Genomic DNA, 26,906 nt, shown 5'->3' with positions numbered 1-26,906 from the left:
CCAGCGCGGGCGTGGCCTTCGGCAGCCCCGGCGCTGCGTCACCGCCTAGCGCGGCCGTAGGCGTTTTGACTCCTCTCCCGCGCCGTAGCGGCCGCTCCGGCCGTCTCCCTCCCGCCTTTCGCCTCCTCCTCCCCGGGCGGGAACTGCGAACCGCCGCTGGAGGACGGAGACCACCCCCCCCCCCCCTCGGCCCAGGTACTGCGGCCCACCGCCGCGGGGCCGGCTGGGCGGGAAACGCTCCTCTCCTCTCCTTTCCCCTCCCCTGGTGGCGGCGGGGCCGCGGCCGGGCGCAGAGCCGGCCCCTCCCGCGGACAGGCCCACCCCATGGTGGGCGAAGGGCGCGCGGCGGGCGGGTGCTTCCTCAGGGGCCCGCGCGCCCGGGGAAGCCGTTGGCGGCGCCTCCCCAGGCGGGGCTCGCCGGGACGGCGGCGGGGCTCCTGCCGGTCCCGTCCGGTCCGGTCCCCCAGCCTGTCGGCGGCGAGGCTCGAGGTCCCCTTGGCCGCGGAGCTGCGGCGAGTCGCCGTTGGGAGCCCCGCCTGAACGAGCGCGAAGGGGCTGGGGCCGCGGGAGGCAGCGCGACTCTCCTCGGGTAAAAAACGTGGGTTTCCCTCAAAGGCAACGCTAAAGCTGGTACGCTCAGCCCCGCTGCTGCCTAGGCACTCTTACCGTGGGCAAACTCGGTTTCCCTGATAAAGGCTGCTTCTAACTTAGAAGACTTCCAGCCTGCTGCAACCAAGCCCTGCCTTCATCCAGGCAGATAGAGCAAATGACCTGCTCAGGAGTCTTTCTAGTTCGATTTTTTGTGATTTCGAGGTGTAAGTAGCCAAAACCAACATTGACTGCCTTAGCCGTTATTCCCAGGGGACGCTGAAGTGAGAGGTTATAGTAAATTGGATAGATCTGTAAGACTACACAAGGAACGACCCAGTTATTGACATATTGATCACTATTTAAATGAATATCTTGTTGCAAAAAATACGGTAATTCAGACCTCTCACAATTATGATAGCTGACATATATTGAGGTCCCAATAACCTGAACTTCCTTTTCAACTGTAGAAGCACAGAATCCATTTCAAATTACTTTCTGAAGAATAATATAGTGCAGGTAAGTGCATGCTATAATATACAAGCCCTTCTGTCAAGCCTAAAGTATCCCCCAAAAGGGATACTTTACATTGCTAAGAAAGCAGAAGGATGAAAATAGATATAGGCTTGCCCATACCTGAAGTATTTTGTCAATTTCAAATGTAAATGATTTTCCATTTAAAAATAAACAGTGTCAACCTGGGGAAAAATAGAGAGGTTGAGATTTTTCAGGGTAACTTAATTAGCCTGTCAGCTTAATATGGCCTTGCTGCCAGAAGTGTCATCTGTGCCTGTAATCGCAATGTTTATTATGATCTGCAGTTTGACAGATCTCCCACAGCTCTTACAGAGTTCAGATGTTTTAGATTCCAGCCTGGATTAATTCCTCGTCTAGTAATTGCATTTGGCAAAACTATAGGCTTTCTACAGTTACAGTTGGACAGGCTGCTTTTCCCTTTAAGTCCCAAACCATTACTCTTGAGTTAAAAAGCCTGCTCTCTTTTCCTTGCTATGACTAAAGTGGCTTATATATAAATGATGTGGTTATAAATCAATCTGACAGGCTTTTAGAAAGAAGTACCCACATAAATAATTTACAATATTTGAGTAATATTTCTGTCAGGTCTGGTCTCCAGAATCATAGAATCATTTAGGTTGGAAAAGATTGTATAAAGATAAGGAAGAAAGAATATTACATTATACTCATTAAAATGTTAATCAGTAAAAAGTGTAACCAGAATTAGTGTTCTCTGCTTTGTGCCAGGAGGGTATCATCATCCTAGACATACCAAAAGTAAACATAGTACTGCCTGATAAATCTAAGAGTTAAATTTTGGGTTTGGAGCTACATACATAGATTCCACAGAAATAAGTGGGACTGTTTGAAGGTATGTCAAATCTGAAACGTGCTGTAACTGAGGAGAAATTGGTATATACTGGTATTTATATGCCTTGAAAACAAATATATTTAAACTACTGCGGATAGCTCAAACTTTCTACATTATACCTTTTTATTCTCTTGCTTGGGGTAGTTTTACTGCAGAATGTGGCCTGAATCCATCCATTCTGATATGGGATTGGCAAGCATCAGAGACCACCTTTATTCTACAATAGACATCCAGTCTCATGACTTCCCTGTGCATTTCGTTGTTTAACCTATAAAACACTGAATATCTTTTTCTTCCATTGAAGTTAACAGAAGATTACCTCACTTTTCTCAAGGCATCAAGGTTGTTTGCCTAGAGATATTATCAGAAGTAAAAACTGAAGAGTTACATTGTATGCAGTTTTCCCACAGCAGTTACATAATCTGTTTTCCACTCTAAACTGGTATAGCACAGGCCTGTTTTGATTAGGAACATCTTACACCTAAAAGATATATACCTCAGCTCAGTGTTGGTAAAGCAACCTTTGCATAACAGGTTAATCAACTTACAGTTTGGAATTTTCAGAAGAGAGTGTGGAATTCTATTCCACAGAAATACACAATTTTTAAAGTTTTTTGTGTTAGAGCAATACGAACCTTAGGTTAAATATGTGGCATTATCTTTAGTGCTTGCTAAATCACTCACTGGCTACGTGCATAGCTGTTTGCTCTTGGTGGGCTCAGTAGAATTGCATTTATTGAAAGAATGTTAAAGATTTTTGCTCAGCAAACTAAAGCTTCAGTGTGAAGGAAACTTACCATATAGAGAAGGATGAGGTTGAATAAAAAGCTCTATAAAAGTGCACAGTGTGTTAAAGTTGTATCTTACAGATTGTGTGATGCCACAATTAATTTCTTGAAACAGCCATGTTCTAGCTGAGGGTTTCACAAGTTGTAGTACTTCAATTCATGGTATGCAAACTATTTTAAAGTGATGCAAAACTGCCTGCTTCTACCTTACATGTGAAGAGAACTGGGAATTGACACTCCTAGCACAGGATTAAGGCACAGAAACAGAGTTTGTCAAGACAGAGGGAAACTGACAGGAGAAAGGACCAAAATTTCTTTTTGGAGTAATGGTCAGTAGCGTAGACAGGTGTGTGAGGATGTGTTCATTTAGAAAATTAGAAGTTACGTGCACACTATCATGAAAGTTGAAGGTGTTGCTGCCGTAACCCACAGTAGTAGTTGTACTTGAACAGACTAAATTCAGGATTATCTATTCTAGAGGATGGGTTTATTTCCTACTTGGGAAATTTGTGTACACTCCCAGATTTTTTTCAGCAGCTGCTCAGTTCAGTACCACCATACAAATAAATACCTGCTTCTAGAGTGCTGTTGAAAATTAGTATTTCATACCCAGTTTCCCAGAACAGCAATTTTTCTGATTGTGTACCTAATTTGTTCAAATTTTAAGCTTTTGTATTATTGACTTTTTTAAAAAAACAAGATAAAAATATGTTAGTATTAAAAGCTGTTCAGATTCTTTGCCTGTTCTAGGTTATCAAGGTAATGTTTTGGAGCACAGTATGACACCTGTAGTCTTGTGTGTGCTTTTTCTCAGTGATAAAACTTTCTGAGAACATTACCAGCTAAACTGACAATAATTCCCTGTAAATAATAAATAATGGTCACAGTCACAGAGGTAATAAATTATAATTCCTAGGCGTCTTTAAGCTGATGATAAACTGCTTCTATCATCCTGCATGCAGAGCAAGTATATTTGAACTTTAATTTTTATTATTTAATGGTGGTTTGAAAATACAGCGCTTTTTTAACACTGGTTTATGAGTCGGGCAGTCTCCTAGCACTGTCCTGGCCCTGGTGGGTGTTTGAGGCTCTTTTGTACTCTAGTCAATAGCTCATTACCTACTTCGGTATCAATGTTTCATGCAGATAAAAACGTTGTGGGGAGGGGGTAGGGAGTGAGGAAACAATATTCTGCAGAGGAATGGAAGTGCCTTGCCTTCCCTAGCTCCTGGCTCTGGTATTGGGGTAGATTTATAACTCCATTTGCAGAATTAACTTTTCTCTCTTCCAAACTTCTACTCTAATAATTTTGAAATTGAAGTTCTGTCACTTTGAAACGCTCTGACAATTGCTTTGAGACATAGGGCTTTGCTGTGCTGCACTTCACTGACTGAAAAAAACCCCACCACCGCATTGCTCTAATAGAATGTTTGGTTTAAACAAGGCTCACAGCTTAAGCAAACTGTTCCTACAGGCAAAGCCTGCAACTAAACTGGCATCATCTGTCTCCTTCTGTAGAATAATACATAATTTGAATACAAGCCACTCACATTTTTTAAACTGTTTATTGCAAAGAAGTATATTGCTAGTATTCTCTAGCAGCATCTGATCTGTTGGATTAAAACCATATGATGTGAAGCTGTTTTCAGCAGAATTCTGTACTTCCTCATTCTCATTCAGAATCAATTCCCGTATCTTATTCAGAGATTCATTAAAGCTGTATCTCTTTAGAGAATTTAGACTGATAATGGTGCACACCATATAAAAAATTAAAGGACTTAATACTGGTTTCAGTTAAAGCAATTTTGCTTCAAAATGCCACCCACCTACTGTGCAGAAAGATTTGTGGCAAACTGGTAATAGGGTTATGTAGGCAAATGCACACATTTCGTTCATTGTTTTTTCCCAAGGGGTTTATAATGATTAAGATCTGATTTAGGCTGCTTAGATTGGAGAGAAAAAAGAAGAGTATCATTCAAACTTTGATTCCCTCTGCCACTCCCCACGCATACTATTTTTTTAATTGTCTCCCTCACAATGCAATGAACTCTTTGTTTAACAGGGGAAATAGCCTGCTTAAATCACAAGTGTTTCTCCTGGTAATATTAATTTCTATTTGTTCTCTTCCAAAACCAAATGTATTTACCACAAATTGCAGCTAACTTTTGATTGAAACACATTCAAATGTTTAAACACTGTACAATTATACAACTTTTGGGCCAAAGATGAATAATTATAGCCAACCAAAATTAAGGAGAATTTTAGCTTCACCTGGTATAATTACCAGTGCTTGTATTTGCCAAGGAAACGACTAGTATCCTTTTTCTGAAAATTGCTTCACAAGTTCTCAGTAAACTTTGGCTTCCTTGTTTAGGGACTAGAAAAACAACTTGTTTTAAAAAGTGCTGAACCTGGAGTATATTAGCAAAGCATAATACTACCCAGGTTCTGACTGACTGTCAAATAATGGTATCTACTGAGGATTTTAGACTTTCTCAAACTGTTTTGACATGTCCAGCTGTCTTGTATGTATATTGATTTGTCTTATATTTGTGTTGCATACAAAAGTCTTAGTGATAGACTACCAGTTGTACTCAGTATTTGTGCCAATACAATAACAGATTGCCTCTATGGGCTTACATAGAAGTGCTGCTGCACCTCCTTTGCACGCCTGTTGTATAAGGTCTCAGCAAGACACTTTTCCAGCAGCAGGGTGGAATGGTAATGCACTACTGGGTAGTTGTTGGATACTTACTGGCTTGGAAAAGGGTGCCATCTACTGAATTATTGGTACAACTTATTAAAATTCTTACAGGTTCTGTATGTTTTTCAACTCTGCATAGTTTATATGATACCATCATAACACAAGACAGTATGATTACAGTCGAAATAATAATCTAAAATAAAGACTGACAAGTCAGGGTATAGATGAGTAAAATTTTAAAAAGTTGCCTCTGCTTTTTGTCAGAGTCTCAGTATTAATGGATATTGAAAGACAGTACTGAAGAATCTGAAAGAGGGAATTATTTTGTTTTTCCTTACCTAGAATGGTACAATGCATCAACATTTACCTAAAGCAAGGGGGGGGGAATATCATTTGTTACCAGTGTAATATTCAGAATAAGGGCTCGAGACATTATTCATTTTTTGTTCTAGTCTCTGGTCTTATGCACAATCCAGATGCTGTTGAATTTTTTTTTTTTCTAGCAAGAATAATTTATTTGTTTGTTAAACAAAATAATTGTTTCACTGTTGTCATGTAATTTAATTTAGGCTCACCCTTACTGGTTTTATGGATGGAAGACCAGAACAGTGCCTCTGCTTCTAGGATGAAACTAGCCATTTCTGCCTACGTAGTATAACATATTTAAGAAGAAAAGTTTTGACTGTTCTGAAACAACATCAGAAAACAAATTTCCAACTGGGGCTGCAGCAGTTCCACGGAGTGAGAAATATAATACTACTGTAATGTCCAAACCCTCTATTACAGAATAATGTTACACTCACTGGGCAATGGACTTCAACAGCTTTTTGGCATGTCTTCATACAGACTGTTCTGTTATTTTCAGTGTTTATATTTTCCTCTTATCTTTAGGGATGCCTGAAAGTCAAGGGAAAGACAGTGAAAGCTACATCAGCAGCAATAGTTCCAGCACTAGCAATTCGGTTGCTTGCTTCGGACAGGTCAGTTCCTTTTGCCTGAGAGGAAACCAGCAGTTTTATGCTTACGCTTCTGGAAATCTGCTCTGTGTATTTACTCATTTTAAAGTTGGATACAGTAAGGTTGGAGTCATATCCATTACCCTAGCTATGCTATACCTAATTGTACGTTGTGTTTTCCTCCAAGATAGCCTTGGCATACCTGGAGTTACAATAAATTGCTCTGGATTCTTCACAAAAGGTTTTTAATTTTGTTCCTTAAAAATAGGGCTCATTTTATTCTCTCTTATTCCCAGATGGCCTGGATCATGCTTGCACACATTCTCAGTACCGGTTCAGAAAAGTCAACTACTTTCAGCTATTAAAAAATAATTTAAAAAAAAGTTAAAATAATTTGGAAAAAAGAAAACCATATCTGGACTGAACAGACCTTTTGGTGGTGAATTCTCTTCTCCATGATAGGCATTTTTACATAGTTCCTGAATATGGCATAGGCATGTGCACTCTCCCTTTTTCCTTATGCCTTTTGGTTACAGGCTTGCATTCTAGTGTCAGAAAGAGACAAAGTTATTCCTTTAAGTTTAAATAGAACCAAATACAAATTGGAGAAGTTTGGCAGGCGTTGGAACTTACATGGCACACACTCTATTGAATTCTGGGTTCTGCTGAATGATAGGGCAGCCAATACACGCATATGCAATACTTATGATTTAGGTGGCAAGATCTCCGTTCTGTCCCACATCAGAGCATAGCAACACAAGCTTTTTAGTGCTTGAATTCTTAAACGTGCATTTAGGCTTCTCTAGCCTTTACAAATTGTAAATTGTGTTTCTACTAAGACAGAGAGCAAAAGTTACAACACTTTAGGCTTTCAGTGATGCTGGTGTTATCCAATGATACCAGTGATGTTGGAGTTATCCAAAGGACCTTCCCTGCATGAGGGGAATTTGCTGAACACTCCTCAAGAAATTCCTATTTTGACTGCTTGCCTGAGCGGCTGTCCTCCCTGCCCTAATGGCATATGGTGGTAAAGTTAAACTTTGGTTTTGTTGAAGTTTTTACATACACTTTTCTTGTTGGTCACAGTGATACTATGTTTTATTTTTGAGAAGTAAAATATAAGCTTGTATGTGTGTTCTGGCAACCTTGACTAGGATTATGACTACATTAAGATTTCAATAGGATACTAATAGGCCTGGCTTATCTCAGTTTTTCTAATGCAAAAGCAATGGTTCTGAGAAATAAAAAATAATTGCTACAGCTCAATAATTAATGCTTGTATACATATACTTTAAGAGTAAGAGAAAAAAAGAATATAATGCACAAATGTAATGCACACACACACACTGAGGTCTTTCCTCATCTGTTATATCCTGATTCTAAAAATGGATCATACACCTTTTGGAAGGACTGTACGTGGAAAAATGAGGTAAAATAGTGATATTAGGAGAAGAGATGGAGCTAAATAGGGAGAGTGAGAAGATTTGTCTTACCTTGTTTTTGTCAAGTATCAATACACAGCAAGTGAATATCAAGCTATCCAGCATGCTCTTCGTCAGAGACTGGGTCCAGAATATATCAGCAGTCGGCAAGCTGGAGGAGGACAAAAGGTATGAACAAACATGCATAGAAGTTTCAACTCAGTTTTCTCCAGGAATACTAGCGTAAAAAAAATTACAATAATCCTGATTTTTTTGGAATTTAATTTCCCACTAGTAGTTTAATATGCAGATATGGAAGCAAAGTCAGCATAGCATAAACTGTGGCTTTTACTGAGCCACAGGCTCCTTTTACACTTTAAAAAAAGACTTAACTTTTCAGTGCTTCCTCTTTTACAAGGCAATATTTATCTATTTGTGGAACATTGAGATGTTTTTCTTATTTTTTCGCAGAACTGGACTATATGAAGCATTACATAACATTGGCTGCCCTCTTTAGTGCCCGCTAGCTCTGCCTTCCATTGATTAAGTCATATTAGTTGTCATATTAACCCCCCATCATAGGTGCTGGAAGAAGGCAAACCTAAAGCTGCACTATCATCCTTTTATTCACGTTATCTGAACCTTGAACTTAGCTAGGTTTCCCCAGTGTAAGATGATGTGTGTAATCCCTCTTTAAAATAAAGCATGTATAGATGTGTGCACATGTGTATGTATTTTTATATATTTTTTTATATAAATATATATATATATGCTTTTCTTTTCAGGTCTGTTACATTGAGGGTCACAGGGTAATCAGTCTGGCCAATGAGATGTTTGGCTTCAATGGCTGGGCTCATTCAGTCACTCAGCAGAACGTTGGTAAGTATCTCTTGAGGGTAGTCTTTCCTTTTGTTTCACTGTGAGGTCCTGAAGGAAAAGTCTCTCAGATAAGGACCAGGGTATCTATCCTAGAACCTGATCACTTCAAAGAACCTGGGGAGAGGCATGTGGAATTTCCAGGTGTCTTAGCAGTTGGTAAGAATGAGAGAAATTGAATAATAATGGAGCTTCTGTTTTCTTTTTAGATCTTGCACTGGAGTATATCATAGTCATTATTCTAAGTGTGTTTATGATTATTCTTGAGCTATTCTAATCAAGTTTTCTGATTTCTATGGGAACACTTAGTCAAGAGTAATTACAATTAAACTATTTAACACCCAGCAGCCCTGAGACAACTTTCATACTCACCTGTAATTTTTATATTCTTAGTTAATATTCTCCTAATCTTTAGGGACCCATCTTTTTCTGCAGATTCCTCTGCTACCCGATAGCTGGTTCTGAGGTTTTTTACAGTAGAAAGCTTTAGAAAAAGTTATTCTTCTAGAAAATGGTATTCAGGTGATCTCAAAGCTTAAGCTTCTTCCATCTTGATAGCTGAAATAGTTTCTACCAGAGGAGTATTGTCTGTGTTTGCAGATCTGCTATGCTTAGACTGAAGACTGATTGTTGAAGTAGCTCAACAAATCTGCTTAAATGTACATCCTTTCACCCCACCCTGCCTTCAGAAATCTTTTCTTACCTCAGGCTGGTAGATTCTAGACATAAAACAAGTTAATTCATTGCTTACCATCTATTCCGTACCACTTTTTTTTTCCCCCTTTTAGTCAAGAAAGGACTGACATCCTTCAAACTTCTATCTTTTTCAAATAATACCATAACAAGTCATTCCTTAGAAATTCAGAGACAGAGGATTCTGTTATGTTTGGTTTAAAATTCCTGGGTAGAAAAAGGGCTTGCACCTCCAGCAGGTTTACAGAACAATTAAACAAATAGACCAGATGAGTACAGAAGAACTTTTGGATCCCAGAGTACAGTTACTTGAACTTCAAAGCATTTCATCTCAGACATATGTCATGTTTGTATCGGACTTGCAAGACTGCTAACTAGAGTGCCCTATGTATATCATACAGCATTGCTTTTGGTGTAAAATAAGCTAGATAGAGATTCTGGACTGAGAGTTGTATTGCAACCTGTTAAGCTCTTCAGGCAGTCTTGTCTGGGAGAAAACCTTGTACAAAATTTCACAAACTGGAGACTTATACTATATAATAGGAAAGAAATTACTTCTGTAGACAACAGTTTCTTTTCCATTGCTGTTTTTATAAATTGATACTTTAAATCTTTCCTTCCAGCTGAAAAAATTGTTATGTTTTGAACATTTGGGATATGTAGCTGAATGAGAAGTAACATTTACAACTCTTCCTTCTTTCTAAGTTTATACATGTAGTAGCAGGGTGTGAGTGTTTGGCAGGTCTAGCCACTAATAACTAGAAAGTATCACGTAACATGCCCAGAGGATATATGCAAGTCAGCATTCTCAAACTACAGTTATTATTTTGTAAGTCATGCTCCATTTTATAGAAGATGATACAGTATCTTGGGCACATTCAGCAAGTATGCTACAGGTTTATGAATGCCCTCAAAGGACAAAATAAGATCTAAATGTAGATCAGAAGTCTTTTGTATTATTTAGGATGTTACTTTTCCCTCCCCCAGATTTTGTTGACCTCAACAATGGCAGGTTCTATGTGGGGGTCTGTGCATTTGTGAAAGTTCAGCTTAAGGTAAGTGGATTTTTTTGTTTGCTCTGTCTGTAGTTGAGCAATTGTCTAAAGCTGTGAATGAAAGTTCAGGCACAGGTCAGACTGTGGTTCTTGAGTACTCTACTACACCAGAGAACATAGTGATGTCCAAAACATTGACCTTGCTATAGAACAACCAGCTAAGAGTGAGTAATCAGGCTTAGGAAAGCACAGCATCTAAAAAGAAATGCTGTATGTGCAGAAGTTCCCTTATACTTAGTATTTTTTAAATTTTACTGCAGGATGGGTCATACCATGAAGATGTGGGGTATGGAGTCAGTGAAGGCCTAAAGTCTAAGGCCTTGTCCCTAGAAAAGGCAAGAAAGGAGGCAGTAACAGATGGACTGAAGCGAGCACTCAAGTAAGTAAAGATCAGTACTTGTATATTTTCAGAAGTTAAGTGAGAATTAAGTGTTATTTTCAGTCACAGTGAGCTCTCTTGTTTCTCAGGTGCTTTGGGAATGCTCTTGGGAACTGCATCTTAGACAAAGACTACCTACGAGCCGTGAATAAGCTTCCACGTCAGGTGCAGTACATGGGCTGTTAGAGCAGGGACTGCAAGATGTCTGCGGCTCCTGGTCCTTCATATTAAAAAGATTACGAATAATAATATCAATGCATCTCATCCCTGAATGTTGCCAGCTGTGAGACCAATGGCCTTTGCCTGCTAGTTTGTGTGAACTGTTTGTTACAGAGTTCTTCCCTGACATTTTACCACAACTACTCTAAATTTTGACTATTTGCAGGAGGCAAGATTACTATGGTGAAGAAACCATAGTATCCTACCCAAGGATATGGCCATGTTGTCTAAGTCTCTCTGTTCAGTGCCAGTAATGCATACATCTATGTTCATAGCAGGTTAAATGTTACCACAGGAAATACTGAACTGTTTAAACTAGCTCTTTCTAGGTGCCATTTTCTCCATGTGCTGCAGTTCTTAAGGCTGTTTACGCTGTCAGTTGCAGCAACTCAGTTCATTGCTCTCATATAGCCACTTCTGCTTTAAATGTGTATCAGCAATGATACCAGTTTCAAGGTATATATTCCTTACATAAATGAAATGGAAGTCCTTGGGAGAATAGAATCTGTCAAGGCCGTGTGCGTGTTTCTTTACTGTATGTTTTTGCCCTGTATAAGGCAAAAACCAGAACACATCTCTCAGTTTGTTCTCATTGTCAGTGGTTGCACAATCCAGTTTACTGTTATGAATTTTAAAAACCAAACTTACTTGTCATATTCCTTTCATTACTGGATTTTTTCAGGAATTAAAAAAAAAAAAAAAAAAAAAGGATGGGAAATTGCTGTATTAAGTCATAAAACTAGAGGCTGCGGCCAGGGCAGAGGAGTAGGCAGACAGCATATCTATTATCTGCATAACCTACCCTAAATCAGGTACAGCTTCTCCGTGCATTCCTACAAAATTGGGGCTATTTCGTTTAGTGCTGAAGTCTCTCAAGTGGACAGCCTATATGTTAGCTAGTGGGCAGCAAGAAAAAGGAACGTTTAGACTTTAGGGAGCTCTGGCAGAAAATAGGAAGTTCTTCTGTGAGAAAGCCTTCCTCCTTCAAATAAAGTTTTTAATATGTATAACCCAGGATATCCTAGAAACAATACCAGGTGGGTCACATACCAAAGCTGCTTGCTGTAGTTGGAACTTTCACTTAGTTTTAAGCAAAATCCATACAGTAGCAATATCAATACATGCATTGATAGTTGCTTTGTCCTTTTACTAACTAGTATTCAAACTCTACTAGGCCCTAATGCACATCACAGCTAGACAGAAAATATACTCAGCATGGTCCTTGTAACAAAATTTACAGTGTACCTGTATTTCACCTCTCATTGTTCTTGTTAGAATAGTTAACAAGTAATTATTCTGTACCAGTGTTTTTATACTGAGGTCTCAAGCAAAGGTAATTTCTAAAGGTGGTTTCAACTTTCAGTGAACCAATTTGGATCCTTCCCAAAAGAACACTGCAAACTACTAGATGCATCTATGATAGAAAGGATGAACGAACCTTTTTAGACTGGACAACTTCTAGCTGTTGCCAGTTGCTTCAAAGTTTTACCCCAGAACAGCAAAACAGGTAACACTGTTGTGTTTTGCTGCATGAGGAGTGTACAAATGGCCCTGCAAATGTCTTCTGCTTTACTTCAATAATGTGTTGGTACCTGAATTTTGCAACGGAATTATGCGAGCAGGATGTTCTGGACTTGGCTGCTGGAGGATGAGAAATAACATTAGGAAGATCTACACTCCAATTCATTTGTTTTAAATACCTGATGTGATACTACTGGCAAACTGTGGCTCTTGAACGTATGAAGAATTAGCACGTACAACTGATATGTACCTGAACACTTCACTTATTTTCCTTGCCATAAGTATGGTTCTTATCCTTCCCAAACAATAAGAAGGCACGTTACATCTTGCTTTGCTTTTCAGACTCCTTACCTCCTTAGGTTTCAGTTTGCAAGAGAAGAGGTGCTGTTGCTTTACCCTCTGTGAACCTTCTGAGGTAACCAACACCATGGAGAAATGCCTCTTTTGGAGGTCTTTGGTCCAGAGAGAGACAATAAATTTTGACGTACATCTTCATCAGTGACAACCACACTGTAACCCTGTTGTTTCAGAGCTGTCACGATTTATAAGTATGCTGTGATGTTAACACAGCAGTCTTCACAGTATTAAAGTTGTCCTGGCTGGATTTTGCACCTCAGAAACGAACTTTAATCTTGTTAGTTCCTGATCTGTACCAGTTGGGGGCAGTAGGCTTCTAGGCAGTAACCTACCTTGCTGATGGAGGAAAAAGTAAGGCTTTTACAAGTACTGATCCACAGAGTTTCATTGTAAACTTGCCTTCATCCTGCTAGGATCTACCAAACTCTGCTAGCCAGCCTAGAGCTACGAGGTGGTTCTATCTAGCTAACTTAGACTGTAGGAGCAGATCCAAAGTGACACCTCGCCAAGTAATGATGGCACAGATCTCTGCTTTGCCAGGGTCGTTGCCTATTAGTGGCATTACCACAAATTTGTAAAATGAGAGAGCCAAACCATCCCATCTTTAATAAAAAGAGAATGGTGTACCTTCCTCAGTGACCTCATGATTGCAGAACTGAGTAAAGGTTTGCCATGCTTTAATACAAGCGTGAAAATGGAACTGCCAAAACTGTGAGACTGAGAAGCTGCAGAATTCTGCATCGATCACCTGCATCTGTTCTCATTTGCAGAGAGCACATTACGGGAAGACATGGGCTATCTGCCCTGAAGCACTGAACTATTAAACTAACAAAAAGTCACATGAATTCAATGATTAACTAACTGAAAATGCATTTCAGTTTTCTAAATTGCTATTCCACTTAGGGCAAACGAACAAAGATTTTTCAACAGTACTGTATAGAAAAAGCCTGTGCATGTTTCATTAACTTGATGAAGGAAATTTCTGACTCTTTTCCTGTTTTCCTTTACTAGATGCCCCCTGAGTTAGATTTGGTCAAAGCTAAAAGACAGGACTATGAGCCTGAAATAGAGAAAGCAAGATACAATAGCTGTTTGGAAAGGCAGAACACAGGAGGGAGACAACATTGTGATATGGCATCTAATTGTAAGCCTGGTCAGACAGAGGCTGCTGAAGTGACAGTAGATCAGAAACAGCCAAATAGTTCCAGGTGAGACTGCTATTATAAATTTGTTCCATAAGCTATATTAGAAGTTACTGTACCTTTTAAAACACACAGACAGCCCAATTTGGAAGATTCCATAAAATGCTCGTTTGGTGCATTTTCCTTGCTGTTATTTCTTTATGCATTTTTTTTCTTCATAAAATGTAATTGCTGAAATCCTGTTTAACTTTGTGCTTATTTGGGGGGAGGGGCAGAAATACAGACTCCTTAGCTATTGAGTGCGATGCCACTTACCAGCGGAAGTTGCGACAAAAGCAGCTACAGCAGCAGTTCCGGGAACAGATGGAGAAAAAGCATCAGGTTCCAGTAGTTACTCCTAGCAGCAAACAGGGTAAGACTTGGCATTAAAAATTGACAGTTTTAACGCTTTTAGCGTTAGTAGTTTTAGCTACTGGGAGGCATGTGTTACCCGCAATACAGGAGCCTGACCAGTTTCATTTGCTTTTGTACTGTACTATCAACACACTTTTGAGGCCAAAGGAAGGAGTATTATCATACCTTTTCCCCCCTCTATGTTCTTAAAGTGGCAGGAATGTCAGCTCTGAAACTGAATCATTAAAACTGCAACTTTCCAACCACCCTAAAGCTTCATGCAGCACAGTGGCTCTTAGCAGTACCATTAACATGCTGCACCCAAGCTGAGGCTGCAGCACTTCACTGAGGTGGTTGCAGGCAAATAGACATTGCATTAGCTACTAATATGTTGCTCTTTACTCATGGGGAAGTCTGGACAGCTGTGTGGTGAGCAGGAACTTGGGGATGGGGTACACAGGCTAACAACCATTTTGAAGTAGTGCAGTTGCTTTTGTCAGCCATCATCAGGTACAGAATCTTACCATTCCACATACTGCTACCAAAACATAACCAGCTCTAGGAAAAAACAGGGTACCTGGTGGCAGCTGCTGCTTATCATTGCAGACTTATGCTCTGTTAAGGAACAAAAGGGTTCTTCTGTATTTCTAGTATTAATCTCTTCTTACGTTACCTCCATCCAGCAACATCCGATGCTCCTGTAAAGCACAGCACTCCAGCAGCAATACAACAGGAGCTAGCAATGGAAGAGGAGTTCTTTACAGGTCAGCCAAAAAGTGATGAGTAAGAGTGTTAAATCACTAGCATTTAAATCAACTCTTCAGAGTAGTACAAAGGTAAAAGTTCTGAAGAAGTTGCAATAATGCAAGTGTGAGTACGAGTCTGATCTTAACAACACAAACTTTGCTTGAGTGGCAGGGAAATTATGTCCATCACTATGAGGGGTTTCACACTTAGGCTTTTCAGTGGAGTTGTTACACCTATGAAGTAAACCCTTTTCCTGAAGGAATAGAAACAGAACATTTGGCAGGGGGTGGGGTAGTGGGTGTCTTTTCTTAACATAACCGTGGCTATTTGGGTCACATTTACACCACAGTGCCTGGACATTGCTTAACTCCACAGCACAAGGGGTAGTACTATTTCCCTGCTGTGCACTGGCATAAAAGATGCTTTACAGTTTAACTTTCACAGTGGCCACCACTCGTAGGAAAAGAGTGGGCTGGTGCTGGAGTTACTGTCATTCCTGTAGTACAATAATGTCATCTTTGGTTTGATCACCTTTTCATTCCTTCTAGATGATCCTGAACTTTGGGACATTTCCTTGGAGACCACTGATCTTATGATAATGGGCCATAAAATGGCAGACCCATCAGCTGGACAGCAGACACCTGAAACACCCCGTGGAAGTCATCAAATGACTACTCGTAGCAGGACACCTCACAGAACGAATTACCACATTACCACTGCATCACTGCAGCCATCTGCTACAATCATGAGCACCAGCAGCTGTGCCAACCAGCATACCCCAGGTACGTGCTACCGAAAAAATGACTGAGTTCTATCTTAACAATGGCTCTCAGCTGTAAAAGCAGCACTGTTAGGTTAGTAAATTGGAGTGGGAGAAACTTTTCTTCTTTTCTTGGACCTGGCTGCAGATGCTGTGATAGTGGGCTAGGAAAACTATCTGGTTTTTCCATCCCAACTGTCCTATCGAGGAAGAGCTAGAAAAAGAATTGAGGAGCACTTTTAGAAGCAGAAAAAAGCTTTAAGAAACTTCCATTTCTCACTATGTATCTCCCTGTTTGGCAGAGCATAACCCCCACAGGAGAAGTCAAAGCTTGAAAAAAAGGAGACTAGAACCTACGTAAGACACCTGGTGGTATCATTACCCCCATACCGGATTACATCAGAAGACTGCAGTTGGCTATTCAAATTATGTGAGGAAGTCTAATGCATTAATGGATTTTCCTGTATATTATGGTGAAGCAACACAGAGGAGTTTAATACAGCCACCAAGAACTTAATGTACTTTTAGGTTATTGCATGTTTTAGATGCCTTTTTCTGTAAGAAAAACAATGATTTGTGCTTCTGCAGCACTAGACTTGTGGCTTTATCACAAGCTGACACTAGACGTAACTTGCCTGAAATGGTAACAGAATGAATTTTTGAAATGAGATGCAATTCATAGCTTTTTTCTCCCTCAGTGTTGCATTTCAGCACAGAGAAAAGAGATTTTCAGTAAAATGGGGAGAGGGTGGGTTATGGTCAGGTGACAAAGCCCCCAAGCTGTGGTCACCCATTTGGTGAGGCTGAGGGTGTGAAGCTGTGGCAGCATCTGCCCCTGATGTGCAGCCCAGCCGTTTGCCCCGTGGCTGCACAAACAGGGTCAGAGCCCATTGCTGCTCCTCAGCTTGTTCCTTAGCTGTGTCAGGTTCCCGTGCAGCAGCAGCAGCAGCAGCAGATTGAGCCGTGCCTGCCCAGGAGGGCAGCACGGGGGCAGGAGTGCACTGGGACTGCTGCCAGAGCTGCATGTAGCATCTCAGACAGTATTTGCTTGGACTCTTTGTAAAATGAATGGGAGCTGAACTTTTGTTTTTAAATAAGCTTTCAACCCTTTTCAATATAAAAATAAACATGACATTTGAACAACAAACCACACTTGTAGCTGTTTGTGCCTCTATACTCTTCAAACTCTTACAACTTGTTTCCTGTTTAACAAGCTCGAAGAAGTGAACACATTCTGACTAGTTACAAATAGAATGCTAAAGAGACTACCACCATGTTTGTACAACCTTGTATTTGCTTTGGCATGGGATACAGAAAACTTCAAGTGGGTTTTAAAGGTTAGAGCAAAGCAACAGCTGTTCCTTCCCGTAAGAAGGTCAATGGAAGGATTTTTAAGCAGTATTTCAAACTGGGTAACAGTAGTATTCTTCAGAAGTGCAGTGCTGGAGACAAGGAGGATGATACTGCAGGACTGGAAGTTAGAGCTCAACCAGGAACATTTACACAAACTCTTTATTGGTGCAACCCTGAAATGAATGTCAGACTTGAAACAGGACCTTGTTCCTGTGCTTGGCCATCACTGCTCTATCAGGTCAAGTCTCCTAAAGCTGTCTAAATGTAAATACATTTCATTTGAAGTATTCAGCCTTTATTCATGTTCCTCATACTTTACCTTCACCACTTAATTGGTCCTTTTTTCCTTAAAAGATCCTCTACTATCCACCTACCTCCTCACCAGGACAAAGAACAAGGATTGACTTCAGTATGGAAAGATAGGACAAATTATAATTAACTGTAGTTTCACATTTCACCATACTAGTTTCTCTCCAATTCAGTGCTGCGTTCAGAACGGCTCAGGGAAGAAATACATACCACATGTTTGAGTCATGCACTCACTGTTGAAATCGGATACCTGTTAGGAAGGGAATGTGCAGACATTCAGAATTACTGTATTCAAAGCCGCTCTAAACTTTTACAACAAAGAAGTCTCATATAAACACAACTGCATCAGCTTTCTTGACTCTCTGGAAACAGTGCAAACATAGCCATGCCTCGTCCAAGAGAAATCGCCACAATATGCCTCTTGGGATTGGTCCCTTTGAAAAGGGCAGTAAAACTTACACGTGGAGCTTTTTTTTCCTTCAAGGCCTTGCGCAGCATGACTCATAACAGAAGCTGTTCTTAAAATGGAAAGAAATGCAGCAGCAATTAGTGTTTAGAAATACCAAATAATTCCTGCAAGTCCACAGTTGTCTGAGAATGACCCTGTAAAGTAGTCCCACTCTTCTACTCTATCAGTATGGTCGCAAATTTGGGGATGGAATTCCTATTACAGAGCTACACTAAAAAGTTTCTTCTCCCCAGCACTGCAGGTGCCCATCCCTGCTCCGTTCCACCCCAGAGAGGAGGGCGAGGGACCCAACAGAAAACGAGGAGGTCAGACTCTTCTGTGCCTGGGACAGGGGCTTCCCCAGCCCTTGCAGCACACCCTGCTCTAGCTTCGCTGCCAAAAGGCAGCGCAGAACCACTGCTGGTGAAGCTCCACCTGTATTTCAAACAGGGAGAGCCGCCAAGTTGCCGACTGTCATAGCCGAGCGTGTTTCTCTGCTATTCGGTAACTTCTTGACAGTCTCAGCCATAAAAGTAATCGCACTGCTTATACATCACCCTTCGCCCCTGCTCCCTCCCATTCCCTTAGGCCCCTCCTCTCATAAAGAGGATCCATTCTATGAGTTATTCTCTATAGTACCTTGTTTCAGAGTATTCTACTGAAAGGCCAAAGGCTCATTATTGATCGCTGCTTTTGAGAAGTTAGGGGTCTCATTAAAATGGGTTTCTTGTACTTTCCTGTGATAAAATTATAAACTGGGTAACAGTTAAATCACTCCAGGAAGAGGACGGAGAGGTTGGAACCTGCTGTTCGACAAGAAAACCCACAGCTCAACAAAAGCAGGTTTGGTTTATTCGAATGACTTCATTAAATATTCTACAGAGGTAACAAATTGCAGCACAAAGCGCAATCATACAAGAAGCGCAGTGCCTGGGTTTAGTGCAAAACATACAACTAACTACGGCCAGGGAAGCCCAAAGTTTCAATTCATTTTATTTTTTTTATTTTTATTTTTTTACAGTGTACATTGTTAAATAATGTAAAGAAAACGGTTGTAATTCAGAAACAGATTTTATGTGGAAAAAGATACTCAAAGTGTAATATTAAACAAAATAATTTAACAGTTCAGTAGCATTAGTTTATTCCTCTAGACTTCAGTTATTCATCCACAGGAGGCAGGGGGGGAGGGGGGGGCAGAAATCAATGGTAAATAAAACCAGTTCTTGCATAACATTAAGTGAAGAAATGACCTCAAACGTATTAGATCAAAATCAAATAACCACGTGCTGCATCCAGCCGATTGGTTCCCCTGCCATGAATATTCCCCTTGTTTCATGACTGCCTCAGGTTTGTCACTGCTGTTTCCAGAGCACACCTCTCCCCTCGCACTGGGCGTGTTCAGGAAACTTCTCTGCGTCCATTCAGAGGGAAGAGCAGAGGTTCCCAGTTTCACTTCAGCCGCCGGGACCCCTGCTTTCTCCCCCCTCTTCCACCACACGCACACCATAAGCCGCCTCCCTCATTCTGTAGCTCTAGTCTGCACTTCAGTTACAAAGAATAAACCCCCAAATCTCAGGGACTCGAGCCCAGCCACCTCGCCACTACCTTTCGCCCTCAGGCGTTCATTTCCAGCCCGTACCTCCCCTTGCTGCCAAAACTGCTGTAAAAAAAAAAATGACAGGAAAGGAACGGATCTTGCGCATTTCTCTGTAAAAATAAAAGAGTGAGAACATCCGCAGACAGAAAAACTCCCTATTAAGACTCCCTGGGGGAACAGCGCTCCTAGAAAAAAATTCAGGCAAGTAACATCTCCGTGATGCGCCACCCTCCAGGACACCCGTTAGCTACTCCCAAGTACCAGGAAGCAGTGCCCTCATCCTTCACAGCTTTTTGCAGCACTACATAAATACTGGCTGGTATTATTTTTACTTTGAGGAGGAAACCAGTATTTTCTAAATATGAGAAGGGAGAATGACCAAAGCAGAAGGTACAGTACAGTTACTAAGAGGTGACAAATAGTTACAGTCCTGGTACCAGCTTGAAATTTGTTAGAGCGAACAAAATCGTAAATCCTCCAAGTAAGACAGAGGAAACTTCTTGATGCCGGCTGTTTCAAGTACATCCATTGCCGGCAATGGACGTTGCACCAGGACAGTCTATTCCTGGCTTAAATGGGTTTTACCAAAAAAAAGGTAAGAAAAGCAATCCCAGCAGACAAGCCCATGCCAACGAGCAATGGCACCTCTCCCTCAAGTCACATCCTGACCAAACATCTTTACCACTTTGCAGGTGGAGTCAAACTGCATCTTAAGTTGGGCCTTTCCCAAAGATACACGTTCTCCCCATCCTCTCTCCGTTTCTGATCCAGACCTCCCACCTCCGTAGACAATATTGGTTAGTCTCGTTTTAGCTTCACCCACAACCCTCCGTCCCACCCCCACCTGGCCCCTGTCACACTAGCAACTTCAGATCTGCCCGCCTGGACAAGTTTCCCCAACACACAGAACGCTGTTCCAACCCGCTGCCTCAATGACTTCCCCCTCCGTACACCTACTCTAAACAGTAACGGTATCACTAAATAAACTCCAATGTCCCAGTCACTAGGTACAAATAATCCATCCTTCTCTGAACTTGCCCTCTGTCCACCTGGGGGTCTGCTGGGAAGACGATGCTAACTGCAGAAGCAATAGAAGTCCAAGGCACTAAAATATCCAGCAAGCATACTGGGAGAACAGACAAGTATTCAAGTACATTAATTTATACAATTTTACATTCACATTTATTTATCTAATACAATGAAAATACAAAGGAAAAAGTTAAAGTGTCTCCAATAAGTATAAGGATATAGCTAGCTTTTTTTCCCATTTTTTTCTTTTTAACTTTTTTAACCCTCTATATTCCACTCATTTTTAAACTACTGTTGTCCAACAACATTTATATATCACAGTGTTTCCACATCAAAACTGATGGTAAGTACATGTCCGCAGGGAACTTTTAAAAATTTTTAAACAATTTAAATTGCTCTAATGCTGCAGTCAAAGCTGTTAATATCTTACTTAAAGCAGTAATGACCTATCAAGCACGGGCTGCACTGCAAGTCCATTCGTGTGCCCCATCATTTTGGAGCCAGATACGATTGACTGGGGAGAGGGAGAGGAGGGGGATTTGGACAGCTTTTCTCCTGGTCTTGGTTCTTCAGGGAGAGATGAGAAGCGTGCTAAAGCCTCATGCTAGGATTCAGCTCTCCCACCTCAACACGTGTGGATTCAGCCTCAAACTAGAAATTTTACAGCAAGACTGCATTATCTGACCCTATGACTTCTCTTCACAGCTCTTGTTCCATGCAAGAGCAGAACCCCTTGGTCAAAAGCACTGTCCCATCATAAGGATGCTGATCATCCTCCTCCCCCTTGAAAGTGTGCGGGGAAACTCCCTTTACAGAGAGTTGACAGCAATGGTTGGAAAAGAGAAATTCATTCCCAGTCTGGCAAGCTACCAGTTCATTGCAGCACTAGTAGTTGATACAGGGCCCCATCTCCCTCCCCATGTCCTGTCCCAAGGTCTAGCCAGCATGGTCTCTGAACACGGCTAAGTGGTCCGCAGGTTGGAGCCTGGAGGGTTGCTGATCGATTTTTGCAAATTGCTGATGTTGAAGCTTTGCAAAGATGCGGCACCTACGGGCTGGAACTGGCCGAGCGGTGGCTGTGCTGGACCACCCGTCCCACTCCACGGAGCAGCAAAAGACGCTGCTGGATAACCGTACTGCTGCGGAGGGCACATAGCCTTTGTGAAGGGACCTAAAGAGGTAGCTGATGCTGCAGAGATGGGCGTAGCACCCAGGGAAGATGTCATAGAGATACAGAGCTGACCTGGTGCCGAGAATTTTCTTGCCATTCCAGGACCCTGAAAGAAAACCCAACCCCCAAGAACAGTTACACAACTGTGCTTAAAAACCACAGGCTCACCCCTTGGTCCACAAGCCGTTCCCAACAGATGCTTAGAAGAACATGTCATGGCCCTTCTCTTTAGTTATCCCCTTCCCTTCCATAGCAGGCAATACAATCCTGGACGTAAAAGATATAGCTAACAGTTTTCTGGAGCAGTTGTCCAAGCTATGTGGCAACTGTACTCTGTGTTTGACACCCTGATGAGATTAGCAACAACACTGACAGTTTCTTACCATAAATGTTCATGGATTACATCTCACCTCATAGTTGCTATGTCCTTTGCCAACTTTCTTGCCAGACAGGTTCATGGCATCTCGGGCCCAGTTATCTACCAGCTTGTGCAGGTCATCTGTGAAAGTCCCTTTCCGGCTTGAGGCAATAGCAGTAGGCTGAGACTGGGGTGCTTGGCTGCTCACTGTAGCCCCGACTGTGTTAGTGCTGCTGGTCCCTAGAAATACAAAAAACAGGAATCAAAACTTAGGTTAAAGATCATCTTTCTCTAGTAAATTTAATAATTGTGGTAACGGTACATCAATAGAGCGCCAGTTTAAATGCCATGCAGATTAATTTTAAGTTTCAATTCCAGGACACACTGAAGTGGGAACTACAAGGAATCCTACAGGCATTTTCTCAGATTAAGAGTATTTCATAGATATGTTTACTTTTCAAGAAGTGCTGCAAGTAGTCATCTTAAGAGGGGAATGGTAGCAGCCTACAGGTCTTTGTAGAGGAAAAAGGAGATTAGATTTCAGCACTGAATGACAAGTACAGTCATGTCATTCTCATCCTATGCCTTTTAATTAGCAGCAACCACTATTGGCACAAGTCAATTCCACCTTGGAGGACAACACTGGATGCTGAATAAGGAGCAGTACAATCAGCATCGCCAGCTGCTCTGTAGCAAATTATCTCCACTTTGTAAAATGAAGAGAAAAATTCACCCAGATTACACAAAAAAGCCACAGTGAGAAACAGCAACTGTTGTTTCCAATAGCTGCCATACTTATGGTCTTGAGGATAACCAGATGGGACTGTCTTCATCCACCAAACAGCCAGGATCAGCAGGGGAAGTCTGCACTGCATTAAATTTTGCTTTTTGCCTCTGAAAGCATTTTTTTGCCATTATGTTCAGATTTCCTATGTCAGAAGAACAAGCATTTCAGATGCAGACAACTAATACAGCTTAAAGAAGGCAGAAATGAGAGTAGTTCCTCAGATGTGCTTTGACAAGTTTTTCTATTCACTGGGTTGATTGCAAGAACACAAAAACCCCTTCACATAAATACCAGGTTTCGGTTCTGCTAGAAAGCTTGCTGAACATTATTCTGTAGAAAAAAATAAATCTAGCTTTGCTTTGGATAGCCTCACTATCCCACTCAGACTTATAAACAAGCAACTGCACTTGAATTTAGGTTTCTCAAAGGCAGACCTCAGAACAGGAATCCAAGAAAGTGTATATTATCAAGTAGCCTAAATTCCCAGCAGTATTGCAAAGTATCCTCATTTACAGTTGTGGAAGCGACAGTTAACCACTGGGGCAAACTTTTTCTGAAGGACACAGTAAAGGCAGAATGAATCTAGGTTTTTCAAATCCGTTTAGTACAAAACCAAACAACAAAATCAGTATCTGGACACTGCAGTGCTAAACCCAGCACTCCTTGCAAGGACACATCCTTACCTACTTGGTTCTCAAAGTCCCTCAAACATTTCTACTTGCTCACTCTGAAAACTGCAACTGGGAAATCCAAGAAAATCAGAGTCTATGGCAGACATTTCTGAAGAAAAACTGATTAAAATGAGCATCAAAAGTTCCAGTAATGAAAATCATCTCTCTATTGCAAAGGCCAAATGACTGAGTCGTTGTCTCTTGCCTGACAGCTACTTCATCTGTTCCACTTTCCCTGGCTATCGGCCACATTCCTTGCAACCACCGCATCAAAGAACTGGCTCCAACCCCTGCAGGAATGTTTCATATTGAGGAGTGAATTAGGAAGGTGACGTACTTACTATGCAGGACAAATAAGCAAAGTGTTACTGCCTCTAGTAGTGCTGAGGAGGAAAGGATATGTATCCCTTCCACCAGCTCCAGCTCAAGCATGGAAGTGGCTCCCAGTCTGGGTGGCCACAGGTGGGGCAGAAGTTGTTACAGGCAGGCAGATGCATGCAACAGTACACACGAAAAGGAAAGAATAAGGTTCCCTGACCAGGGAGTGCAGCTGCAGCACAGATGAAGAGTAATAGGAACACACTGTAAGGTGGCAAGGAAAATCTACAGTCAAAATAACAAGTACCTTAAGCATACATCATGTGGAAAGGGCTCAGAATACAATTATTTAATAAGAGCAATGATGTGAAAGGTGAAATTAAAGACAAATGAGGCAAAAGCAAGAAAGAGGTACTGGGGGCGGAGCTGCCAAAACCAGTAATAATCACATTCCACCATGAGGGTTCATGCAGGGATTGACACACTTGCTCTCATCTTCTTCATGATGGCCAGTATCTGCTTTTGATATTTTACATTTCCACCTTAATCAGTAAGCACACTGGATCATGGACCTATGCTGGAGAGCTTCCTCAGGCCATGAAAAGGGGAGAATTAATCAAGGTATATACTATAGAGCATTCAGCTGAAGATGTGAAAGATCGTTTAGGAAAGTTTAAGTGTTTTGAAAAGGACAGGATTGGTTCAGGGTGGGAAATATGGGAGGTAGAAAGAGCTTTGTCTCCAAAAGTGATTTTTTTAGGGAGCTCCTATCTCAGGTCACAGACAGACCAGCCTACACCATTATAGGTGAGCTACACAATTGCTAAAGCTCCCACATAATGACAATTTAAAAAATTACTTCTCAGGAGTTTCACATTTTAGCTCTGATGTAGTCATCGCCTACAGAAACTGCCATCCAGAAGAGTCTGAAAAGGAAGTGCTTCAACTTGTAGCATCCAATGGAAACAACCCCCCACATTCCTGCTCGGTCACAGCAGCCGTCCCCAGTTCTGCTCTGACATGAAGGATCTGAAGTGAAACAGGCTTCTCTCTCTCCAGCCCGCTACCTATAATGCCTTCATTCTGCCCTTTTATTTTTCCCCCCATAAACCAGCAGTCAAAAGACACCTTTAAAACAGTCTTAAATGCCATGAGCACACACAGGCTTTTCTAAACATCTCTTGCTTTGGGAGACACACTGGAGATATCTGATGGCTTACTCTTACTCTTTTAAAATGTTGAAGGAGTGTCTGCAATTGGATCCATCACTGACATGGTAAGCCCCATCAGATCTGTAAACAAACCAGCTGCTCAAAGGTACCACTCTAGCACATTACAGTGAGCAACTGACCCTGATGCTCAATTCGCTCTCGTTAGCGACGAGCAAAGAGTTCCACAGTGAAGGTGAGGTTCTGCCTGCCTCCACTTGTCTGCAAGAGTAATAGCCAGACAATTCAATATACTAACAACAGAGTACACATTAGAGGGCATAACATAGACAGACAGATGCTGTGCTGGAGACAGAGTCAGGGAGGTAAGGCTTCAGTGACCAGAAAAAGCTGATGAATAGCTTTACAATCAGGAATCGGAGATAACAGAAATAAGATAATTACTACAGAGCTGGTTGCAAGGACAGACTTTTTTCACCATCTTCCCTGAAGCACAAAGAGAGAGTAATTTGTTAAAGATAAGAGAAACAGTGAGAAATGTTTAGTATCAGCAAACAGTACAAAAAGCTTGGTGAGAAACAGAGGACATGGCACAGCAGGGCTCTTGTAGTCACTACTGGGACATTCTAGGAAAAACCCAAAGACTGGTCTGACAATTTAATCAGTTGTACTTTCAGATATGGAAAAGGTCCAGCCTCCTACATTTATTCTTCAGAATTCCCAAACCATAGTGAAGAATGTAAGGAGACATTACCATCACAACTGGCTGTTATCACAAAAGAAAAACAAGTACATCTTCCATTTTTGTCAGGACGTAGGAAGCATTTTACAACTATCAAAGTTCGACTGGTTTACAACATAAGAAAGATTTATTTGATAGGTCAAGTGCTTTTAGTTTGTCACCCTATTTTCTCAGATCTATGGAATAGTTCAGACATTCCCTGCTAAGCTGTACCACTCTGTTTCTCCAGCTGCACAGTTAAAAGCATCAATCACTGCACTGTTTCCTCAACACCGCTGATTCTAACCCAGCATCTTCTCCAGTTGTCACTCTCCACCACAATCTGCAATAGCGTTTCAAGGACAAGACTCCAGGAAGCAAGCAACCTGCAATAAGCCAAGTGCCAGGCCAAGCTGTGCCATGCCAAGTATTACCTGCTTTTACAGGACAGCTACAACACACTTTTCAAAAGGAATCTGTTTCCCTTAGCACCAGTCCCATAAGCAAGAGATATACATGCCAAAGTAGTCTTATAGACAGATGATGGTCAATTTGCAGCAAGCCAAGGCCTTGTAAGTAAATGATACTCTCATGTGGCTGTTCTTTATATTCCCTAGCCCAAAACAGTACAGGGCAGACTAAAGATGATTTTTTAAAGTTAGCTTTGGAAGGAATTTAACTTCTTCCAAGAAAGAAGCCATAAATCTTGACATTGCAGATGTCAGTTAGTGCACAGCTGCCCATTAATATACCTAGGAAAAACTTTTAAAGCTGCTCAATTTGAGAAATTAAATACCATTATATCTATCCCCAAATCCAATGAAGTGGGATAGAGGTATCATTGCAAAACTGAACAGCCACGAAAAAATTTCCCCTCGCTCTTACTCACTCCCTTTCTCAAAGGATGGAGCTGGTTGCATTGCAGCTGTCTCTGCAGAAGGCCAGGCCCAGTTCCTGCACAAAACTCTCTGGCTCAGCTATGCTACTGC

The 26,906-nt window shown here is 41.3% G+C and overlaps 2 protein-coding genes across 11 annotated transcripts in view; one reads left to right on the top strand and one right to left on the bottom strand.

Annotated features, from left to right (window-relative positions):
* Positions 1–29: 29 nt before the first annotated feature.
* Positions 30–16,365, top strand: RAD52 (RAD52 homolog, DNA repair protein). 4 transcript variants are annotated; one of them, XM_075051108.1, is made up of 12 exons: positions 30–195; positions 6,359–6,447; positions 7,932–8,033; positions 8,630–8,723; positions 10,401–10,468; positions 10,729–10,847; positions 10,937–11,012; positions 13,956–14,152; positions 14,356–14,498; positions 15,163–15,243; positions 15,775–16,008; positions 16,289–16,365. In XM_075051108.1, exons 2-12 carry the CDS (start codon positions 6,361–6,363, stop codon positions 16,345–16,347), a joined length of 1,260 nt encoding a protein of 419 aa, XP_074907209.1. In that variant the 5' UTR covers positions 30–195; positions 6,359–6,360; the 3' UTR covers positions 16,348–16,365. The 4 variants fall into 4 exon arrangements, with proteins under 4 accessions (XP_074907209.1, XP_074907208.1, XP_074907207.1 ...); XM_075051107.1 differs by lacking the exon at positions 30–195 and adding an exon at positions 661–815 and having other exon boundaries at positions 14,362–14,498; XM_075051106.1 differs by lacking the exon at positions 30–195 and having other exon boundaries at positions 6,277–6,447; positions 14,362–14,498.
* A 2,700-nt stretch (positions 16,366–19,065) lies between these two features.
* The window catches only part of WNK1 (WNK lysine deficient protein kinase 1), a 107,114-nt gene continuing 99,273 nt past the window's right edge, over positions 19,066–26,906 (bottom strand). For 5 of the 7 annotated variants that reach the window (XM_075051087.1, XM_075051090.1, XM_075051091.1 and 2 more), the window contains 3 exons: positions 25,641–25,682; positions 22,304–22,491; positions 19,066–21,999 (listed from right to left, as the gene is read on the bottom strand). In XM_075051087.1, coding sequence (XP_074907188.1) covers positions 21,685–21,999; positions 22,304–22,491; positions 25,641–25,682 — 545 coding nt within the window. In that variant the 3' untranslated portion in view covers positions 19,066–21,684. The remainder of the gene's footprint in view (positions 22,000–22,303; positions 22,492–25,640; positions 25,683–26,906) is intronic. The other 2 variants (XM_075051088.1, XM_075051089.1) reach the window with 1 other exon arrangement.

Source organism: Buteo buteo, chromosome 19 (genome assembly GCF_964188355.1).
Source record: "Buteo buteo chromosome 19, bButBut1.hap1.1, whole genome shotgun sequence".
In the NCBI taxonomy this organism is placed as follows: domain Eukaryota; kingdom Metazoa; phylum Chordata; class Aves; order Accipitriformes; family Accipitridae; genus Buteo; species Buteo buteo.
Note: the sequence above shows the minus strand (reverse complement) of the source record. Positions and strands in the feature narration are given on the sequence as shown.

What these genes read in the sequence shown, in the direction of transcription:
- RAD52 (XM_075051106.1), top strand. Translation starts at nt 6,277, where the DNA reads ATGGACTTCAACAGCTTTTTGGCATGTCTTCATACAGACTGTTCTGTT. An exon ending in AAGCTGGAGGAGGACAAAAG is followed by an intron (nt 8,034 to 8,629) that starts GTATGAACAAAC and finishes TTTTCTTTTCAG; the next exon opens with GTCTGTTACATTGAGGGTCA. An exon ending in TACTCCTAGCAGCAAACAGG is followed by an intron (nt 14,499 to 15,162) that starts GTAAGACTTGGC and finishes ACCTCCATCCAG; the next exon opens with CAACATCCGATGCTCCTGTA.